General features: G+C 46.6%; 1 protein-coding gene across 1 annotated transcript in view; it reads right to left on the bottom strand.

Moving 5' to 3' along the window:
- The window catches only part of VWA8 (von Willebrand factor A domain containing 8), a 244047-nt gene that overhangs the window by 213568 nt on the left and 9053 nt on the right, over window positions 1–21426 (bottom strand). Inside the window, exons 2-3 of the mRNA XM_054163092.1 lie at window positions 11179–11256; window positions 1976–2106 (exon numbers count right to left, since the gene is read on the bottom strand). Of these exons, the coding sequence (XP_054019067.1) occupies window positions 1976–2106; window positions 11179–11256 (209 nt within the window). The remainder of the gene's footprint in view (window positions 1–1975; window positions 2107–11178; window positions 11257–21426) is intronic.

A 21426-nucleotide genomic window follows, 5' to 3' on the forward strand; every position in this document is an offset into this window, starting at 1 on the left:
GAGGGAGCTGGGGTTGCTTAGCCTGGAGAAGAGGAGGCTCAGAGGAGACCTTCCTGCTGTCTACAACTACCTGAAGGGAGGTTGTAGCCAGGTGGGGAGGACAAGAGGACACAGTCTCAGGTTGCACCACGGGAAGTTTAGGCTGGAGGTGAGGAAGAAGTTCTTTACAGAAAGAGTAATTGGCCATTGGAATGTGCTCCCCAGGGAGGTGATGGAGTCACCATCCCTGGAGGTGTTTAGGAAGAGACTGGGTGGGGTGCTTGGTGCCATGGTTTAGTTGATTAGATGGTGTTGGCTACTAGGTTGGACTTGATGATCTCAAAGGTCTTTTCCAACCTGGTTAATTCTATTCCATTCTATAATTTATTATAATTAAAGGCGGGGGAAAGAAAGAGAAGGTGAAATACAGGAGCATTTTCTTCAACAATTATCCTTGTTGCTTTCTTCTCTATGCTCTACCTCTGAGAGCTAGGCTTTGAATTAATATCTCCTGATTTTTAAAGGAATGGCTGATCTTTATGACAATTTTTCATACACCTCCACTTGTGATCCTTCTGTGCAACCAGATTCTAGATGGAGCTGATGGCAGACAAAGTCCTATCCACATCACCTTTTGGGGCAGGCAATCCGCTCTCCGAGATCATTAAAAGGGCACTGACAATTTACATGTGGAATTTTGCACGTGGTGCTGCCGTGGCTCATGCAGATGGATGTGGGCAAGTCCCTCCCACATTCCAAGAGAGGATCACACACACATCACCTCTTTCTAATCACTCATGATAACAGTTCCCAAATGTTACTTAGAACACTCCTCTCCCAAAGCCTTTTCTTCATTTCTTTTTTTACATAACGAAGCAAAACCGAGTTGTTGTCTGCAACAGTAGGCAGAGATCTTCATCCTCAACATACAGAATGCCTAGAACAAACTGTTTCTCCATTTGTGATAGCATATGGTAACACACTTTCCCCAACTCTTTTTCTTTTTCTTCTCCCCTCTCCTGGAGTTTGGAAAAAAACCCTTCCATTCAAATGTCTGCACTTGCTATTCATCTAGGGCAAAAACCTCAACTTTGGAGAGCACACTCATGGGAAAACTTAGCTCCTAGGTAGCTTACTGTAAGATTTTCTGTCTGTATCTCTTACCATTTGGTTGACAGAGGAATGACTGAAATCAATAGAATAGCATAGAACTAACCAGGTTGGAAAAGACCTTTGAGATCAAGTCCAACCTATCACCCAACACCATCTAATTAACTAAACCATGGCACTAAGTGCCTCATCCAGTCCCCTCTTAAACACCTCCAGTGATGAGGACTCCACCACCTCCCTGGGCAGCACATTCCAATGGCCAATCACTCGCCCTGTGAAGAACTTCTTTCCAACATCCAGCCTAAACTTCCCCTGGCACAGTTTGAGACTGTGTCCTCTTGTTCTGTCATAGGTTGCCTGGGAGAAGAGACCAACCCCCACCTGGCTACAACCTCCCTTCAGGGAGTTGTAGACAGCAGTAAGGTCTCCCCTGAGCCTCCTCTTCTCCAGGCTAAGCAACCCCAGCACACTCAGCCTCTCCTCACAGGGCTGTGCGCCAAACCCCTCCCCAGCTTTGTTGCCCTTCTCTGGACACCTTCCAGCAACTCAACATCTTTCCTAAACTGAGGGGCCCAGAACTGGACACAGGACTCAAGGTGTGGCCTAACCAGTGCTGAGTCCAGGGGCACAATGACTTTCCTTGCTCCTGCTGGCTACACTATTCCTGATCCAGGCCAGGATGCCATTGGCCTTCTTGGCCACCTGTGCACACTGCTGGCTCATGTTCAGCCAGCTGTCAACCAGTACCCGCAGGTCCCTCTCTGCCTGGCTGCTCTCCAGCCACTCTGACCCCAGCCTGTAGCACTGCATGGGGCTGTTGGGGCCAGTGTGTACAACCTGGCACTTCAATGACTACGCCTCCAAGAATGTACACCGCCATACTTACCAGGTATTGCATTGCAATAGATCGTCGGAGAGGCCCAGGAGGACCAATGAGAAAGACATCTTGGCCAAGAAGATCTTTCTGCATTATCCATCTTAAGTGGTGGACTACAGACTGGGCCAAAGAATCAGTCACTTTAAAACACAAGAATAAGAACACATTAGTTTGAAAAGTGTCAGGTACCTGCCCATTCACACATGTTTTGTCCCTAACCCTCAGAATAAAACCACCCCATAAAGACATGCTGCTTTCAAGCTGGACATTTGAGAAGCAGGGAATTTCACAAACAGTTTATTATTAGGCTACTTAATTTACATTTAAGTTTATATACTTACCTTACCCATTGCTTTGTGTCTGCTCAGCTTCATTCTTAAGAAAAACAACCCCAAACCCGATAATGCAACAAAAAACTCTAACAACCTCCCTTCAGGGAGATGCAGAGAGCAGGGAGGTCTCCCTCAGCCTCCTCTTCTCCAGCCTCAACACCCCCAGCTCCCTCAGCCCCTCATCATAGGTCATGAATCTTTAAAAGTTGTGACAGTGGCAGCATATGGGAGGGCCTGTATCAAGAATAGTGTGGCCAGCAGGAGCAGGGAAGTCATTGTGGCCCTGGACTCTGCACTGGTTAGGCCACACCTTGAGTCCTGTGTCCAGTTCTGGGCCCCTCAGTTTAAGAAGGACATTGAGACACTTGAAGGTGTCCATAGAAGGGCAACGAGGTTGGGGAGAGGCCTTGAGCACAGCCCTGTGAGGAGAGGCTGAGGGAGCTGGGGTTGCTTAGCCTGGAGAAGAGGAGGCTCAGGGGAGACCTCATTGCTCTCTCCAGCTCCCTGAGGAGAGGCTGTAGCCAGGAGGGAGTTGGTCTCTTTTCTCTAGCACCCAGAACCAGAACAAGAGGACACAGTCTCAAGCTGTGCCAGGGGAATTTTAGTCTGGAGGTGAGGAGAAGGTTCTTCGCTGAGAGAGTGATTGGCCATTGGAATGTGCTGCCCAGGGAGCTGGTGGAGTCCCCGTCCCTGGAGGTGTTCAAGAGGGGAGTGGATGTGGCACTTGGTGCCATGGTCTAGTTGTGAGGTCTGTGGTGACAGGTTGGACTTGATGATCTTTGAGGTCTCTTCCAACCTGGTTGATACTGTGAGACTGTGAGACTGTAACAAATAGTGGGGGGTGGGGGCAGAAACATTGATTCATGTTTCACATGAAACTGATCAACATAAAGAGTTCTCAGCATCAGTTACAACATGGCTATGTTATCAATAATGTGTAAAAGATTAATCCAGAGAGTATTGCAATGCTTCTGTGAATCACAGCCTTTAAAACAAAGTCCTTTGCTCCCATCAGACTGAAAACGAACGTTCAGGGATATGTTTTATTTGCTGTGCTGTTAAAAGACAACAGCATTGTCATTAACACTTGGAGAATATAAGCCACACAGCTGAACTGCCAACAAAATGCAAACTTTGCAATAGCACTACACCAATACCATGAAGCTTCTAAAGTAATAATAAAAAACAATTCAGAGGAAGGTGGTGGAGTCACCATCCCTGGAGATGTCCAACAGGGGATTGGACGTGGCACGTGGTACCACAGAATCAATAAGGTTGGAAGAGACCTCAAAGATCATCCAAGTCCAACCTGTCACCACAGACCTCAGCACTACTAGACCATGGCACCAAGTGCCAAGTCCAATCCCCTCTTGAGCACCTCCAGTAACAGAGACTTCACCGCCTCCCTGGGCAGCACAGTCCAATGCCTAACAACTCTCTCTGTGAAGAACTTTCTCCTCACCTCCAGCCTAAACTTCCCCTGTTGCAGCTTGAGGCTGTGTCCTCTTGTTCTGGTGCTGGTTGCCAGATAGTTGTAGACAGCAAGAAGGTCTCCCCTGAGCCTCCTCTTCTCCAGGCTAAGCAACCCCAGCTCCCTCAGCCTCTCCTCATAGGGCTGTGCTTCAGGCCTCTCCCCAGCTTTGTTGCTCTTCTCTGGACACCTTCCAGCATCTCAACATCTTTCCTATACTGAGGGGCCCAGAACTGGGCACAGGACTCGCGGTGTGGCCTAACCAGTGCTGAGCACAGGTGCAGAATGACTTCCCTGCTCCTGCTGGCCACACTATATAAATTTTCCTGAAGCTGCCTATTTTTTTTTTCTTTTTGAGAAAAGGACATGAAAGACAACTCCTTGCTGATATGCTTCCTACACTTTCATTGCTTCACCCTTCACATCAAAGAGTAATTGTCCATTGGAATGTGCTGCCCAGGGAGGTGGTGGAGTCACCATCACTGGAGGTGTTTAGAAAGAGACTAGATGGGGCACTTGGTGTCATGGTTTAGTCTATTAGATGGTGTTGGGTGATTGGTTGGACTTGATCTCAAAGGTCTTTTCCAACCTGGTCTGGTCTATTCTATTCTATTCTATCACAGGAGGTGTTTAGCAAGAGACTGGATGGGGTGCTTGGTGCCATGGTTTAGTTGATTAGATGGTGTTGGGTGATAGGTTGGACTTGGTGATCTCAAAGGTCTTTTCCAACCTGGTTAATTCTATTCTCTTCTATTCTATGCAGTCTGTGCCACATAAACTGTTTCCAAAGCACGGGTTGCCTTTCAACTGTAACTTCAGGTGCAAATACACAGCATTTTGCATATCATTTCTATCTATTTAGACTGCTTGTACCATGGTATTTGCATTGCAAAGCTTTTCCTTGTGTTTCTTTTAACATGACTCAAAAAATTTTCTCTCTGCTCAAGCACTGTATATTAACTTTACTCCAAGCACCATATAATTTTCTGTGACATTTAGAAGACAGGGCAAATTAGCTGGGGGGAAAAAAAAAAAAAACCTCCATGAGAGTGTATATTACAGCAATTTTTATTAATTATCCCATGAGTCAGAGAGCATCTAATGCAAACTGGCTTTGCACAATCTGTTTAGTGGCACTCTGCAGATCTGCAGCAGCTGAGTGGCTGGCCCTGTGCACTTAATCTGCGAGATGGTGCGTAGGAAGCCTCTACAGTGTAGTCTCAGAGACACCATCTGGCACATGCAGGAGAAGAGTCAGTGCTACAATTTGCTATTCCTGTGTATCAAGGGTGGCCAGCAAAGGAAACTGCATTCTATTGCCTTGGAACATGTGGTAGGTAGGACAGCACCTAGCAGAATTCACGCAAACACTTCATAAATGGAGAAGCTGAATGGAGAGATCCCCAAGTAAGAAAAGGAGACAATGTCACAGGGAGATTTTGAGGCAAATGCAGCAGCAGCTGCTCCTCCTTTGATCCATAAATCAGCTTTTGATAAAACCAGGACTGAAATGGCTATTCTAGCCTCAGATATTTTCCAGTTCACTCATACTTGAATTCTTGGCACATGCTACACTCACTGAAGCCATAAAATTCACTGGAGATAGCAGACAGTATCTGCTGGCAAGTCTTCATGTCCCACCTACAGAAGAAATCCCCTCAATGAATGGGACACCTAGCTCTTCCTACTGTTCAGACAGCTGAATAGCATAGCATAGCATAGCATAGAATAACATAGAATAGAATAGAACAGAACAGAACAGAACAAACCAAGTTGGAAAAGACCTTCAAGATCATCAAGTCCAACCTATCATCCAACACCATCTAATCAATTACTCCATGGCACCAAGTGCCTCATCCAATCTCTTCCTAAACACCTCCAGTGATGGTGACTCCACCACCTACCTGGGCAGCCCATTCCAAAGGCCAGTCACTCTTTCTATGAAGAACTTCTTCCTAACATCCAGCCTAAACCTCCCCTGGTGCAGCTTGAGACTGTGTCCTCTTGTTCTGGTGCTGGTTGCCTGGGAGAAGAGACCAACCTCTGCCTGTCTACAACCTCCCTTCAGGTAGTTGTAGACAGCAAGAAGGTCTCCCCTGAGCCTCCTCTTCTCCAGGCTAAGCAACCCCAGCTCCCTCAGCCTCTCCTCACAGGACTTGTGCTCCAAACCCCTCACCAGCTTGGTTGCCCTTCTCTGGACACGTTCCAGCAACTCAGTATCTTCCCTAAACTCAGGGGCCAGAATGTGGTTACATCACAGAGAGTTTTCACTGCAATGCTGGTTTTCCTCATATTTTTTTCACTTAAACAGTCTTCATTCCAATGATTTTTGTACTTGCAGTGGTAAGGAAACAAATTGTGAGTCTTTGCAGGGCCTTAGAAAGGGGGAAGTTACTTCTTGGATCAGACTGTAAACTCAAATATTTATCATTAATTTCTTTGAGTCAGTTGCTCCACAGGAAGGTCTAAGAGCCACATGGGTAAATCCTAGTCCTCTGTGTGAGTATAAATGGGGAAAAAAGAAAAGAATATAAAGGAGCCATGTAAAACAAAATATTCTTCTGGCAGGAAGCCTGAATGGGATTCAGAAGACTTAAGTTTCTCCTAATGACATATAAACATGGAATAAATGAAACTATTTTTAGCTGGATGTACAACTCATCAGGAAATACATAGCCAGAGCAGTTAACTGGAGCTCACAGTCCAACTACAGGGACTTTTCAGTGCAACTGCTTAGTCCAGCACCAAAAAAAATTCAAGGGATTCTAGAGAAGACCAAGAAGAATTATCAAGCAAAGCTGGAATTCAGTTTAGAAAATCAATTATGATCTTAACAGCTGTTTTTCAACATGCAAGATAGAATACTACTTTACAGTGAGGGTGACAGAGCACTGAACAGGTTCCTCATCTGGAGACTTTGGCAGGGGGTTGGACTAGATGATTTCTGAGGTCCCTTCCCACCCCTAACATTCTGTGATTCTCTGTGCTTTTGAAGTGATTTCCCACTAGTTCTGCCTTAAGGTGAAGAGATTTTTCACCTGGAGTCATGCAGTATGGTTTCCTGATCTAGTTGGAGACTGAGGGGGCTCAGTCAAGGTGACCTTTCAGGTTCCTTTCCAACCCAATGCATTCTATGATTCCTTGGTCAAAATGGATTTAGCTGAAGATGCCCCTGCTGACTACAGGGGAGGTTGGACTAGATGGCCTTAAAAGGTCCCTTCCAACCCAAACCATTCAATGATCACAGGGAAGAATCATAGATTCATAGGTTGGAAAAGACCTCAAAGATCATCAAGTCCAACCTGTCACCCAACACCTCATGACTAAACCATGGCACTAAGTGCCACATCTAACCCCCTCTTGAACACTTCCAGGGATGGTGACTCCACCACCTCCCTGGGCAGCACATTCCAATGCCTAACAACTCTCTCTGTGAAGAACTTTCTCCTCACCTCAAGCCTAAACTTCCCCTGGCACAGCCTGAGACTGTGTCCTCTTGTTCTGGTGCTGGTTGCCTGGGAGAAGAGACCAACCCCCACCTGGCTACAACCTCCCTTCAGAGAGTTGTAGAGAGCAATAAGGTCTCCTCTGAGCCTCCTCTTCTCCAGGCTAAAGAATCCCAGCTCCCTCAGCCTCTCCTCATAGGCCTTGTGCTTGAGAAGAAAAGTTACCTGTGCATCATGGTTATGCTAGATAGAACCAGCCTCAGGGAACTAAAAGTATGTCCCAAATAGAATAGAATAGAATAAATCAGGTTGGAAGAGACCTTCAAGATCATCGTGTCCAACCCCTCAACCAATCCAACCCACCTAAACAACTAACCCATGGCACCAAGCACCCCATGATCCAGATGAGAAACTGTTTTCATGAAAGAATCACTAATTACTGGAGCAAAGTGTGCAGAGAGGTTCCAGTAGCTACATCACCAGCACATATTAGGAACAGGAACAAACATATCTCAGGACTGGTTTGGATTCCAGTTGACCCTGCTCGGGGGCACAAGAAATGGTGCAGACAGCTTTCTGAGCTTCACCCACACCTTTGCTACAGATTTCAGTGTCCCCATGTCACCCTGTGCCTCACTCTTGGTACAGGCAAAATGAGAATAATGGGTATGATATTCTAGGTTCTGGATTAGGTGGTAACAGTCAAGCAGCAGATCAGTTGCAAGCCTACGTGAAAGCTCAAACTGCTGAAGTAAACACCAGCTCTGACAACAGGCACCTTTTCTTAGAAGGCTTAAAGTTAACATGAAGAATAACAAACATGCTTCAGTGAAAACATAAACCTGCTTTGAGCAATAACTGAATACACTGCTTGTCCCTGCTTCAGGACATAGTGTACACCATGCTGGGAGAAGGACACACAGGCATTTTGCCTCTCAGGCAATACTGATCTTTCAGGTGAGGAGAAAAGGAACTGATTTAGCCACCTAAACATGAGCCAGCAGTGTGCCCAGGTGGCCAAGAAGGCCAATGGCATCCTGCCCTGTATCAATAACAGTGTGGCCAGCAGGAGCAGGGAAGTCATTGTGCCCCTGTACTCTGCACTGGTTAGGCCACACCTTGAGTCCTGTGTCCAGTTCTGGGCCCCTCAGTTTAAGAAGGACATTGAGACACTTGAGTGTGTACAGAGAAGGGCCGGTGAGAGGCCTGGAGCACAAGCCCTAAGAGGAGAGGTTGAGGGAGCTGGGGTTGCTTAGCCTGGAGGAGGCTCAGGGGAGAGCTTCTTGCTGTCTACAACTACCTGAAGGGGGATTGTAGCCAGGAGGGAGTTGGTCTCTTCTCCCAGGCAACCAGCACCAGAACAAGAGGACACTCTCAGGTTGCACCAGGGGAGGTTTAGGCTTGAGGCGAGGAGAAAGTTCTTCACTGAGAGAGTCGTTCACCATTGGAATGTGCTGCCCAGGGAGGTGGTGGAGTCACCATCCCTGGAGGTGTTCAAGAGGGGATTGGACGTGGCACTTGGTGCCATGGTCTAGGCATGAGGTCTGTGGTGACAGGTTGGACTTGATGATCTTTGAGGTCTCTTCCAACTTTGGTGATACTCTGATACTGTGATGGCACCGTTGAGCAAGTTACAGAGAATTAAACCCCATTTCCTCACCACTAAAACTACTCCCTTTCAAGCACAGAGGTCAGTCCAGTACTGCTTCTTTTACGTTTCATTATTGCACTCACAAACCTTCTGTTTAAATTCCTCATGATAATTAATCTTTCATATATCTCAACTGAAAAAACTAACAGGATTTAGCACTTAACCACTTGGTATATACACATGTCACTTTTGATAACACACTGGGGAAGGTGCTCATACTCAGGACAAGGGAAAAAAATCACACTCTGTTTAAAATCTGCATGCTGCAGTTCAGTGCAGCTGCACATAAGCGTGACTACAGCAAAAATCCCAAGGGCACCTGCACCTTCAGAAAGGAATAGAATAGAATAGAATAGAATAGAATAGAATAGAATAGAATAGAATAGAATAGAATAGAATAGAATAGGCCAGGTTGGAAAAGACCTTCGAGATCATGGAGTCCAACCTATCACCCAACACCATCTAATCAACGAAACCATGGCACCAAGCACCCCATCAAGTCTCCTCCTAAACACCTCCAGTGATGGTGACTCCACCACCTCCCTGGGCAGCACATTCCAATGGCAAATCCCTCTTTCTAAGAAGAACTTCTTCCTCACCTTGAGCTTAAACTTCCCCTGGCACAGCTTGAGACTGTGTCCTCTTGTTCTGGTGCTGCTTGCCTGGGAGAAAAGACCAACCCCCACCTGGCTACAACCTCCCTTCAGGGAGTTGTAGACAGCAAGAAGGTCTCCTCTGAGCCTCCTCTTCTCCAGCCTAAGCAATCCCAGCTCCCTCAGCCTCTCCCCATAGGGCTTTTAAGAGAGCTGATGTGGTGCTGCTAGACAACATCCCCTTTCCTGCCTTAACAAGAATCTGCCATCACTGAACAAAGTGTCCTGGAAGCCCTGTGCTAAGAATTGTTTTGCCAAGATGAATAAATACATCAAACATCAAGTACACTGTCATTGTCATAAAGTTTTCAGAACCCATCAATGAAAAGCAGTACACTGACATGAACTCAACATTAAAAAACCCACCAAAAATAGATGCATTCTCACTATCCAGTTTTATATCTATCACAGAAAGCTGCACAAAGTTTCTGCACAGCATAATTAAGGAAATGATCTTGCTTTTCAGGCAGGGTGAGAGGGGTTTTTTTAACTGTAGGGTTTATTTTTTTACTGATAAAAGAACATGCAAAAATAAGTGCCCTCTTTTTAGAATGTGGCAGACAGTTCTGACAGAAAGCCCATTTAAACATTTCTCTTGTGCATGACTCATTTTCACTTGTCACTCATGCAACGTGAAATGAGAGCTACTCGGATTTTATGCACCTTCAATTATCACCTTCCAGGAAACAAAGCCATTTGCCAACCACAGCAAAACAAATTAATGTAGTCTATTAACACACCAAATGGGCTACTTCATACTGAACTTGCTAGGTACCTGCTAGAATAGAATAGAATAGAATAGAATAGAATAGAATAGAATAGAATAGAATAGAATAGAATAGAATCAGTATCACACTCTCACCAAGGTTGGAAGAGACCTCAAAGATGATCAAGTCCAACCTCTCACCACAGACCTCATGACTAAACCATGACACCAAGTGCCATGTCCAATCCTCCCTTAGAATAGAATAGAATAGAATAGAATAGAATAGAATAGAATAGAATAGACCAGGTTGGAAGAGACCTTCAAGATCATCGTGTCCAACCTATCATCCAACACCTAATCAAGTAAACCATGGCACCAAGCACCCCATCAAGTCTCTTCCTAAACACCTCCAGTGATGGTGACTCCACCACCTCCCTGGGCAGCACATTCCAATGGCCAATCACTCTCTCTGTGTAAAACTTCTTCCTAACATCCAGCCTAACCCTTCCCTGGCACAGCTTAAGACTGTGTCCTCTTGTTCTAGTGCTGGTTGCCTGGGAGAAGAGACCAACCTCTGCCTGTCTACAACTTCCCTTCAGTTAGTTGTAGAGAGCAATAAGGTCTCCCCTGAGCCTCCTCTTCTCCAGGCTAAGCAACCCCAGCTCCCTCAGCCTCTCCTCACAGGGCTGTGCTCCAAACCCCTCCCCAGCTTTGTTGCCCTTCTCTGGGCACCTTCCAGCAACTCAACATCTTTCCTAAACACTATCTTTCTTAAACAACCAGATGAACCAGAGATACAGTGAAGAACTCAGCAAAGACAGACTTCTCCAAAGTTCATGCTTTCTCAAAACATCTCTCTTAGATGATTTCAGTAAAGTCAGTGGGGTGATGATTGAGTTAAAGCACTTTGAATAAAGCCTTGTAATTAATTCAAAAGGAAAGCATGCTCTTACTGTAGTTCTGTGGAACAAGTTCTGGATTCTTCGGGGCTTTGAGTTTAAAAGACACATCTCCAATGGTGACAGTATCACCTGAAAAAGAACAAAGAAGCCTTAGTTTCCAGGTACTTTTTAAGTGTTTCAGGTCCTTCAGTTAATGTTTAAACCATCATAGGTGTTCAAGAGGTGATTGGACGTGGCACTTGGCGCCATGGTCTAGTAGGCATGAGGTCTTGGGTGACAGGTTGGACTTGATGATCTTTGAGGTCTTTTCCAACCTTGTTGATTCTATGATTCTGTGATCATAGATCTGCTGTGGTAAGGCTGACTGTATTCAGAAAACAGACTCTAATGTGCTTGAGAACTATTACTTTACTAATTAGGCTCTACTCCTTTTCAACAGATGGGTACCTGGACAATTTACATTTCACTAATATTGCTTGACTTTCTTCTTTTGTGGTCGACCTAACCACAACTGACTTTGTTAGGATGTATGATATGCAAGCACAAGGATCCTATTCCAGCTACTATCATTTGATTTACTGCACTCTGGCTATATGGCTGCCAAGCCTGGTACAATGTTGGAGAGGCCTTGAGCATTTAGATTAGAATAGAATCAACTAGGTTGGAAAAGACCTTCAAGATCATCAAGTCCAACCTATCACTCAACACCATGTAATCAACTAAACCATGGCACTAAGTGCCTCATCCAGTCTCAAACACCTCCAGTGATGGTGACTCCACCACCTCCCTGAGCAGCACATTCCAATGGCCAATCACTCTTTCCATGAAGAACTTCTTCCTAAGATCCAGCCTAAACCTCCCCTGGCACAGCTTCAGACTGTGTCATCTTGTTCTGGTGCTGGTTGCCTGGGAGAAGAGACCAACCCCCACCTGGCCACAACCTCCCTTCAGGGAATTGTAGACAGCAAGAAGGTCTCCCCTGAGCCTCCTCTTCTCCAGGCTAAGCAACCCCAGCTCCCTCAGCCTCTCCTCACAGGGCTGTGCTCCAAACCCCTCCCCAGCTTTGTTGCCCTTCTCTGGACACCTTCCAGCAACTCAACATCTTTCCATGCCCGATGACAGCACAAGGGGCAATGGGTGGAAGCTGTGGCATAGGAAGTTTCACTTAAATATAAGGAAAAAAAATTTCACTGTGAGGGTGCCAGATCACTGGACCAGGCTGCCCAGGGGCTTGTGGAGTCTCCCCCTCTGGAGATATTCAAAACTCACCTGGATGCGTTCCTGTGTAATCTGCTGTAGGTGATCCTGCTCTAGCAGGGGGGTTGGACTGGATGATCTTTTGAGGTCCCTCCCAGCCCCTGAAGTTCTGTGATTCTATAATTCTGGCCCTCACTTATTTTGCAATTCAAATGCATTGAAGAGTACTGTGCCCTCTTTAGTGTGAAGAATGAAAACTTATTCCAGAATGAAGTCCCACAATGACTTAGGGGCCTGGGCCCCATTCTAGAAACTATTATATATATATATCATAGAATCAATGAAGTTGGAAAAACCCTCAAAGATCATCAAGTCCAACCTGTCACCCAACACCTCATGACTACTAAACCATGGCACCAAGTGCCACATCCAATCCTCTCTTGAACACCTCCAGGGATGGTGACTCCACCACCTCCCTGATATATTATATTAAAGCCACGGTCACTGTAGGGAGTAATATCTCAACTTTGGCTCTCCCAGGCTTTTCCTTATTTCTCTAAGTTTTAAAGTAAGAGAAATTATTTTACCACCCTTTCTTTATACTGCTGCAGCTCCAATCAGTACCTCACTGCAAAACAGCTAAAGGGTTGACCAACATGGCTCCAAGTTGATGAAAACACCCTAGAAGCCCACTGCCTCTTGCCAGTTGACACCTCTCTCATTAGCTTAGCTAAGAAGAATTTCAGCACTCTAAAGGGAGCACGTTGCCTGATACATCCTTAGGAAATTAATGCCACTTTGTTTTCTCACCATTCCCCAGCCAACATACAATGAGACAAGAGCATATGACTAATTAGCTCCTAGCTTAAATCACCTCAGCTCAAGGAATAAATACTCTTTACACGTACAGTCCTCCAAAACACAGTAGGGATGAGATGCTGAAACAAGGTGTCAGGCGTTTTCAGTAGGCTGGAGCAAAGACATAATCTACAGGAGAGAACTTTAATTACTCACTTTATTGGCACAGCACTGAAAAACCTTAGTTGATTTCCTATACTGCTTACAAAAAACCCAAACAAACACACACACACAAAAAAACCTCCAACCAAGCATACCCACTTTATTGGCACAACACTGATAAACCTTAGTTGATTTCCTATACTGCTTACAAAAACCCCAAGCAAACAAAAACAGACAACAAAAAAACCCAAACCAAACAAAACCCCCCCACAAACAAACAAACAAACCACCTCCAAACCAACCACACCAAAAAACCACCACAACTGAGTTTAGTCCAGGTGAAAAACAGAACATGCATCTCTCCTGGGGATATTTATGTCAGTCCATAACAAGCTAATGCTTGACCAACAGATTTAATCATGTCCCAAAACTCCACAAATATGCAATTAATAGACCCTACAAACTTTCTGGAAGGGTTTCTAAGGGAACTGTATACAAGATGTAGAAAGAGCTGAGCACACAAGATCCCTAGCCTACAGTAAAGGACATTCAGCTTTTAATAGAGTAGAGTAGAGTAGAGTAGAGTAGAGTAGTAGAGTAGAGTAGAATAGTAGAGTAGAGTAGAATAGAATAGAGTAGAATAGAATAGAATTTAACTAGGTTGGAAGAGATCTTTGAGATCAAGTCCAACCTATCATCCAATAGCATCTAAGCAACTAAACCATGGCACCAAGCACCCCATCCAGTCTCTTCATAAATACCTCCAGTGATGATGACTCCACCACCTCCCTGGGCAGCACATTCCAATGGCAAATCACTCTTTCTGGGAAGAACTTCTTCCTAACATCCAGCCTAAACCTCCCCTGGTGCAGCTTGAGACTGTGTCCTCTTGTTCTGGTGCTGGTTGCCTGGAAGAAGAGGCCAACCCCCACCTGGCTACAACCAGGTAGTTGTAGACAGCAAGAAGGTCTTCCCTGAGCCTCCTCTTCTCCAGGCTAAGCAACCCCAGCTCCCTCAGCCTCTCCTCACAGGGCTGTGCTCCAAACCCCTCCCCAGCTTTGTTGCCCTTCTCTGGACACCTTCCAGCAACTCAACATCTTTCTGAAACTGAGGGGCCCAGAACTGGACACAGGACTCAAGGTGTGGCCTAACCAGTGCTGAGTCCAGGGGTACAATGACCTCCCTGCACCTGCTGGCCACACTATTCCTGATACAGGTTTGCTGCCTGGAGACAGATGTTGCCTCTCAGACTGCATCTGTCTAAAAAGCAAAAATACTAGCAGTGTTTAAGAGAACTTTAAGCAACAATAAACCAAGACAGAAGAGTATTTTTCCATCTAAATGAGCACAGCAGGGATTAGCCTACTGTGGCAGTTCAGGCTGGGTGCCTCCTGCTGCTGCCACACAAGATACATCTGCAGTGTCCCGCATGTCCAGCCCAGTGGGTGGACACAGGAAACAGCGTATTTCATACCCATAATATCCTGTGTCCTATAAATCTGTTGGCAAAGCCATGCACTTCCTCTTTATTCCCTCTCTACTCCCGTGGGAGATGCTCCCTACTGGGTGGGGAAATATCTCAAAGCCTCTTAGGCCTGGCTAGGCCTAATGCCAGGAGAAGAAGGGGGAGGGGTGGTCTCAAACCTGGCCAGTCCTGAGACCAGCCTAGCAGGGCGGGGGGTGAAGAAAGAGCCCTGAGGGTTTTGGGTATCCCCTCAGGTGGGGAAAGAGGAAGTGTTGGGAGGCTTTTGGGTATGCTGTAAGGGGAATCTGTATACTTTGGGACCTCTTTTGTCACTATGCTTGAAGGTTCTGTAAAACACTCACTGCTTTTCCATTTAAACTTTCCATCCCTTCTGCAATCCATTTGTGTGAGTGCCACTCTTTTGCCCCCTCTCAGAGGGCAGGAGAGGATCTGCCTGCCCTCAAACTGGGACACCTACTAATCTTTAGAATAGAATAGAATAGAATAGAATAGAATAGAATAGAATAGAATAGAATAGAATAGAATAGAATAGAATAGAATAGAATAGAATAGAATAGAATTAACCAGGTTGGAAGAGACCTTCAAGATCATCGTGTCCAACCTATCATCCAACACTACCCAATCAACTAAACCATACAACCAAGCATCCTGTCAAGCCTCGCCCTGAACACCCCCAGTGACGGCGACCCCACCACCTCCTCAGACATCTTATTGCACACTTTCCACCTGTGGTGTATTTTCTTATCTCATTTATTCTTTCTGTCCTTATTTAAAATCTGATGTTTGGTTACTCCATTTCCACTGCACTTGCAAATTCTGAACAGAGATGTCATCCCAGACAGGCTCTTACCAGTGTTTCACCATCTGGCAGGGGACTGACAACAGCCTGCTTAGTGTAATAGTGGTGTTAAATCAGCAAGACTCGTTATCTGAGAACCTGTCTTCCCAACCATTTGACTCTGCTGCAAATTCTGCAACAGCCCATGCATACTAACCCATCCCACATGTTACTACCAGACTGTTATGCACAAAAATTCTACACATGGGGTTTGGAGATGGAGGCTTTGCACCTTATGTCAGGCCTGCCCAGGCAAGCGGTGAAATGTGCCCCTTGCACACAAAGAGCAGTAATCTTTCTTAGGTACCACACATTGTGAGGAAAAGAGTGAGATATAAGCAGAGGATAGGATAGGATAGGATAGGATAGGATAGGATAGGATAGGATAGGATAGGATAGGATAGGATAGGATTAACCAGGTTGGAAAAGACCTTTGAGATTGAGTCCAACCTATCACCTAACACCTTCTAATCAACTAAACCATGGCACCAAGTGCCTCATCCTCTTCCTAAACACCTCCAGTGATGGTGACTCCACCACCTCCCTGGGCAGCACATTACAATGGCAAATCACACTCTCTGGGAAGAACTTCTTCCTAATATCCAGCCTAAACCTCCCCTGACACAGCTTGAGACTGTGTCCTCTTGTTCTGCTGCTGGTTGCCTGGGAGAAGAGACCAACCCCCACCCGGCTACAACCTCCCTTCAGGTAGTTGTAGACAGCAAGGTGGTCTCCTCTGAGCCTCCTCTTCTCCAGGCTAAGCAACCCCAGCTCCCTGAGCCTCTCCTCACAGGGCTTATGCTCCAAACCCCTTACCAGCTTTGTTAAATGGCTCTGAAACAAAACTAGTGCCAAATAAGCCAGAATCCACAAGGTAAGGGGGATGTTCTATTCAGGGTGTGGACAACGTACAAATACAGCAGGCTCTTTAAGAGCCCATGCAGTTTATGGCAGAAATTGGCAGTACAGCAAGATCATGACCCAATAATGGGACACTGAAAAAACTCTAAAGAATTAAAGGGAAAAAAGTGAGAGAGAGTGACATGAAAGCAGCCTCAGCAGATGCAAAGAGCTCTTTCCACTGCATCTGGAAGAGCCAGGTGTGACTTGCAGCTCTGAGGAAACGGCAGTTGACACATGCAGATATTGCAGTGTGCAGGGACTGCAGTGCTCAGAACCCCATGTGCTCTCCTCTTCAGAGCTGGCTCTAGTTTAAACAGAAAACAACATGAATACTTCCATATGCTTTTTATGACTGACAAGACCTCTTCAGGGGAGCAACCCTATTTCTTCCACAAAGGCTACTGAGAACTACTGAATAAAAAGGCACCAGCTCCAGCTCCAAGTCTCAGAGCTGCAGAGGAGGCAGTCAGAGGCTGGTGGAGTACTTTGGCAGAGCATGAACACCCTGTGCTTTTATTCTCCCCCAGCACCTCCTACTCAGCATTCTCCAACACAGAATAATAAAAGTTGATGGGCCTTTATTCTGACCCAGTGTGGATGGCTTTATGTTACAAACTCAGTAAGAAGGCTTCTTGAAGATGCAACTTCTGGCCTGCATTAGGAATAGTGTGGCCAGCAGGAACAGGGAAGTCATTGTGCCCCTGGACTCTGCACTGGTTAGGCCACACCTTGAGCACTGTGTCCAGTTCTGGGCCCCTCAGTTTAAGAAGGACATCGAGACACTTGAATGTGTCCTGAGAAGGGCAATGAGGCTGGGGAGAGGCCTTGAGCACAGCCCTGTGAGGAGAGGCTGAGGGAGCTGGGGTTGTTTAGCCTGGAGAAGAGAAGGATCAGGGGTGACCTCAATGCCCTCTACAACTACCTGAAAGGTGGTTTTTGCCTGGTGGGGGTTGGTCTCTTCTCCCAGGCAACCAGCACTAGAACAAGGGGACACAGTCTCAAGCTGTGCCAGGGGAGGTTTAGACTCGAGGTGAGGAAAAAGTTCTTCACGGAGAGAGTCGTTCATCATTGGAATGTGCTGCCCAGGGAGGTGGTGGAGTCACCGTCCCTGGAGGTGTTCAAGAGGGGACTGGATGTGGCACTTGGTGCCATGGTCTAGTCATGAGGTCTGTGGAGACAGGTTGGACTCAATGATCCTTGGGGTCTCTTCCAACCTTAGTAATACTGTGATACTGTGTGCTTGGTCCCTTTGACCAGGAAGGGGTTGGTCTCCTCTCCCAGGCAACCAGCACCAGAACAAGAGGACACAGTCTCAAGCTGCACCAGGGGAAGTTTAGGCTGGAGGTGAGGAGAAAGTTCTTTACGGAGAGAGTTGTTAGCCATTGGAATGTGCTGCCCAGGGAGGTGGTGGAGTCACCATCCCTGGAGGTGCTCAAGAGGGGATTGGACGTGGCACCAGGTGCCATGGTTTAGTCATGAGGTCTGTGGTGATGGCCTGGACTTGATAATCTTTGAGGTCTCTTCCAACCTTGGTGATTCTGTGATTCTACTTGCTTTTTTATGCTGGTGAAATAATGCATTAAGGGAGAAAAAAAAAAAGAGGAAATTAATAAATTTGAAATGACTATATTTAAATAAAGAAATCCCACAGCAAGAGAAAAGACCTTGCACAGATCTGTAAGTGTGCTTCATTTCTTGATTTTTTCTTTAAAGGGAAAAAGGAACTTCACAGTATGTGGAAAAAGGGACTGGCCACTTGGGAGGGATATAGGAATGTTGCCAGAGTATGTAAGGATGCAATGAGGAAAGCTAAGGCCCTCTTGGAATTGAATCTGGCAAAGGGCATGGAAAAGGCAGAAAGAAGGGCTTCTTTAAGTACATCAGCAGGAAGAGGCATACTAGGGAAAATGTGGGCCTTTTGCTGAATGAGCTGGATACCCTGGTGACAGAGGGTACAGAGTACAGTATCACAGTATCACCAAGGTTGGAAGAGACCTCAAAGATCATCGAGTCCAACCTGTCACCACAAACTTCATGGCTAGACCATGGCACCAAGTGCCATGTCCAATCCCCTCTTGAACACCTCCAATGATGGTGACTCCACCACCTCCCTGGGCAGCACATTCCAACAGCTAACAACTCTCTCTGTGAAGAACTTTCTCCTCACCTCCAGCCTAAACTTCCCCCAGCACAGCTTGAGACTGTGTCATCTTGTTCTGGTGCTGGTTGCTAGAGAGAAGAGACCAACCCCTTCCTGGCTATAACCATCTTTCAGGTAGTTGTAGAGAGCAATGAGGTCATCCCTGAGCCTCCTGTTCTCCAGGCTAAACAATCCCAGCTCCCTCAGCCTCTCCTCATAGGGCTTGTGCTCCAAACCCCTCCCCAGCTTCATTGCCCTTCTCTGGACACGTTCAAGTGTCTCAATGTCCTTCCTAAACTGAGGGGCCCAGAACTGGACACAGGACTCAAGGTGTGGCCTAACCAATGCAGAGTCCAGGGGCACAATGACTTCCCTGCTCCTGCTGGCCACACTATTCCTAATGCAGGCCACAATGCCATTGGCCTTCTTGGCCACCTGGGCACACTGCTGGCTCACATTTAAGCAGCTGTCAATCAGCACCCCCAGGTCCCTTTCTGTTTGGCAGCTCTCCAGCCACTCTGACCCCAACCTGTAGCACTGCACGGGGTTGTTGTGGCCAAAGTGCAGCACCCAGCACTTGGACTTGAATGCCATCCCACTGGACTCTGCCCATCTGTCCAGTTGGTCGAGGTCCCTCTGCAGAGCCCCTCTTCCCTCTAACTGACCGACATCTGCTCCCAACTTGGTGTCATCTTCAAATTTGCTGGTGACTGCCTAAATCCCCTCATCCAGATCATCAATGGAGATATTAAAGAGGATGGGGCCCAGCACTGATCCCTGGGGCACACCACTAGTGCCTGGCTGCCAGCTGGATGTGGCACCATTCACCACCACTCTCTGGGCTCGGCCCTCCAGCCAGTTCCTAACCTTATTTGCTTATTTGCTTTGGCCTTCACTTCTAAGACTAACCCTCAGGAATCCCAGTCCCTGGAGGTAAGAAAGTCTAGAGAAAGGAAGACTCTGCCCTAGTCAAAGAGAGTTAGAGATCATCTAGGCAAGCTGGACATCCATGGGCTCTGATGGGACACACCTGTGAGTGCTAAAGGAGCTGGCAAATGTTATTAAGCAGCTCTCCATTTTTGAATGGTCATGAGAGCAGAAGACTGGAGGAAAGCCAGTGTCACTTCAATCTTCATACAGGGCAAGGAGGAGGACCCAGGCAACTACATGCCAGTGAGTCTCACCTGCATCCCCGTAAAGGTGACGGAACAGCCCACTCTGGAGGTCATGTCTAAGCACGCAGAGGAAAAGAAGATTGTCAGGAATAGTCAGCACAGATTCACAAAGCGTTAATCATGCTTGGCAAATCTGATAGCCTTCTATGAGAGTGTGACCAGCTGGGTAGATGAGAGAAGTAAACGTTGTCTAGCTCATCTTCAGCAAGGCTTTTGACACTCTCTCCCACAACAAACTCATGGGTACACTTGGGAAGTGTGGGTTAGATGAGTGGAGAGAGATGAACTGAGAACTGGCCAAACAGCAGACATCAAAGGGTTATAATCAGTGCTGCAGAGTCCAGCTGAGGCCTGTGGCTAGTGGTACTTCCCAGGGGTCAGTACTAGTTCCAGTCTTCGTCAACATCTTCATTAGATTTGAGCAGAGACAAACCTCCTGAAGTTCAACAAGGGCAAGTGTAGATTTCTGCACCTAGGGAGGAGCTGGAAAGCAGCTCTGCAGAGAAGAACCTGGGAGTGCAGGTCAACAAGAAGTTCACCATGAGCAAGCAACATGCCTTTGTGGCCCAGAAGGCAAACAGTATTCTGGGGTGCATTAAGAATGTGGCCAGCAGGTCAAGGGAGGTTCTTCTAGTCTGTCCTGGTGAGACTGCAGGGAGTACTGCGTCCAGTTCTAGGCTCCCCAGTTCACAAGGGGCAGGGAACTACTGGAGAAAGTCTAATGGAGGGCTACAAAGATGAAGCTGTCAGAGGATTTGCATTTACACTGCACAACCTACTTCTTGTCCAAGAGGCAGAGGCTCTTCACTTTACCATGATACATAGAATAGATAGAATAAACCAGGTTGGAAGAGACCTTCAAGATCATCGCGTCCAACCCATCAACCAATCCAACACCACCCAAGCAACTAACCCATGGCACCAAGCACCCCATCAAGTCTCCTCCTAAACACCTCCAGTGATGGTGACTCCACCACCTCCCCAGGCAGCCCATTCCAATGGGCAATCACTCTTTCTGTATAGAACTTTTTCCTGACATCCAGCCTGAACCTCCCCTGGCGCAGCCTGAGACTGTGTCCTCTACATGGGGACTGGAGCATCTCTCTTACATGGAAGTGTTTTATTGTGAGGGTGACAGAGCACTGGGACAGACTTCCCAGAGAGAGTGTGGAGTCTCCCTCTCTGGACCCTCTCAAAACCTGGATGCATTCCTGTGCAACCTGATCTAGGTGTACCTGCAGTAGCAGTGGGGTTGGACTAAATGACCTCCAGAGGCTCCTTAGGAGCCCTACCAGTCTATGATTCTGAGTGCACAACAGAAACAAGTTTAAATCTGATGTGTAAATCTTTTATATTATCAGGAGTTTTCTAAGACACTACAATAAAGCTTCAGCAGTGTTTTTAGGTGGCTGAAATGATTGCCTTCTGGTCTCCTCAGGCCTGACCTTGTGGAAGAGCAACACACTGCAACAGTCTTCTTAGTATATTACGTATTTACTTTTACATATTTACTTTTACCCCCATCTGGTCTCATAAGCCAGTAACAGCAAGAGTACATTAAAACTGTGAAGGTGCTATGTTCCACTCCCATTAATTTCTG

The sequence above is a fragment of the Dryobates pubescens genome, chromosome 7, assembly GCF_014839835.1.
Source record: "Dryobates pubescens isolate bDryPub1 chromosome 7, bDryPub1.pri, whole genome shotgun sequence".
In the NCBI taxonomy this organism is placed as follows: domain Eukaryota; kingdom Metazoa; phylum Chordata; class Aves; order Piciformes; family Picidae; genus Dryobates; species Dryobates pubescens.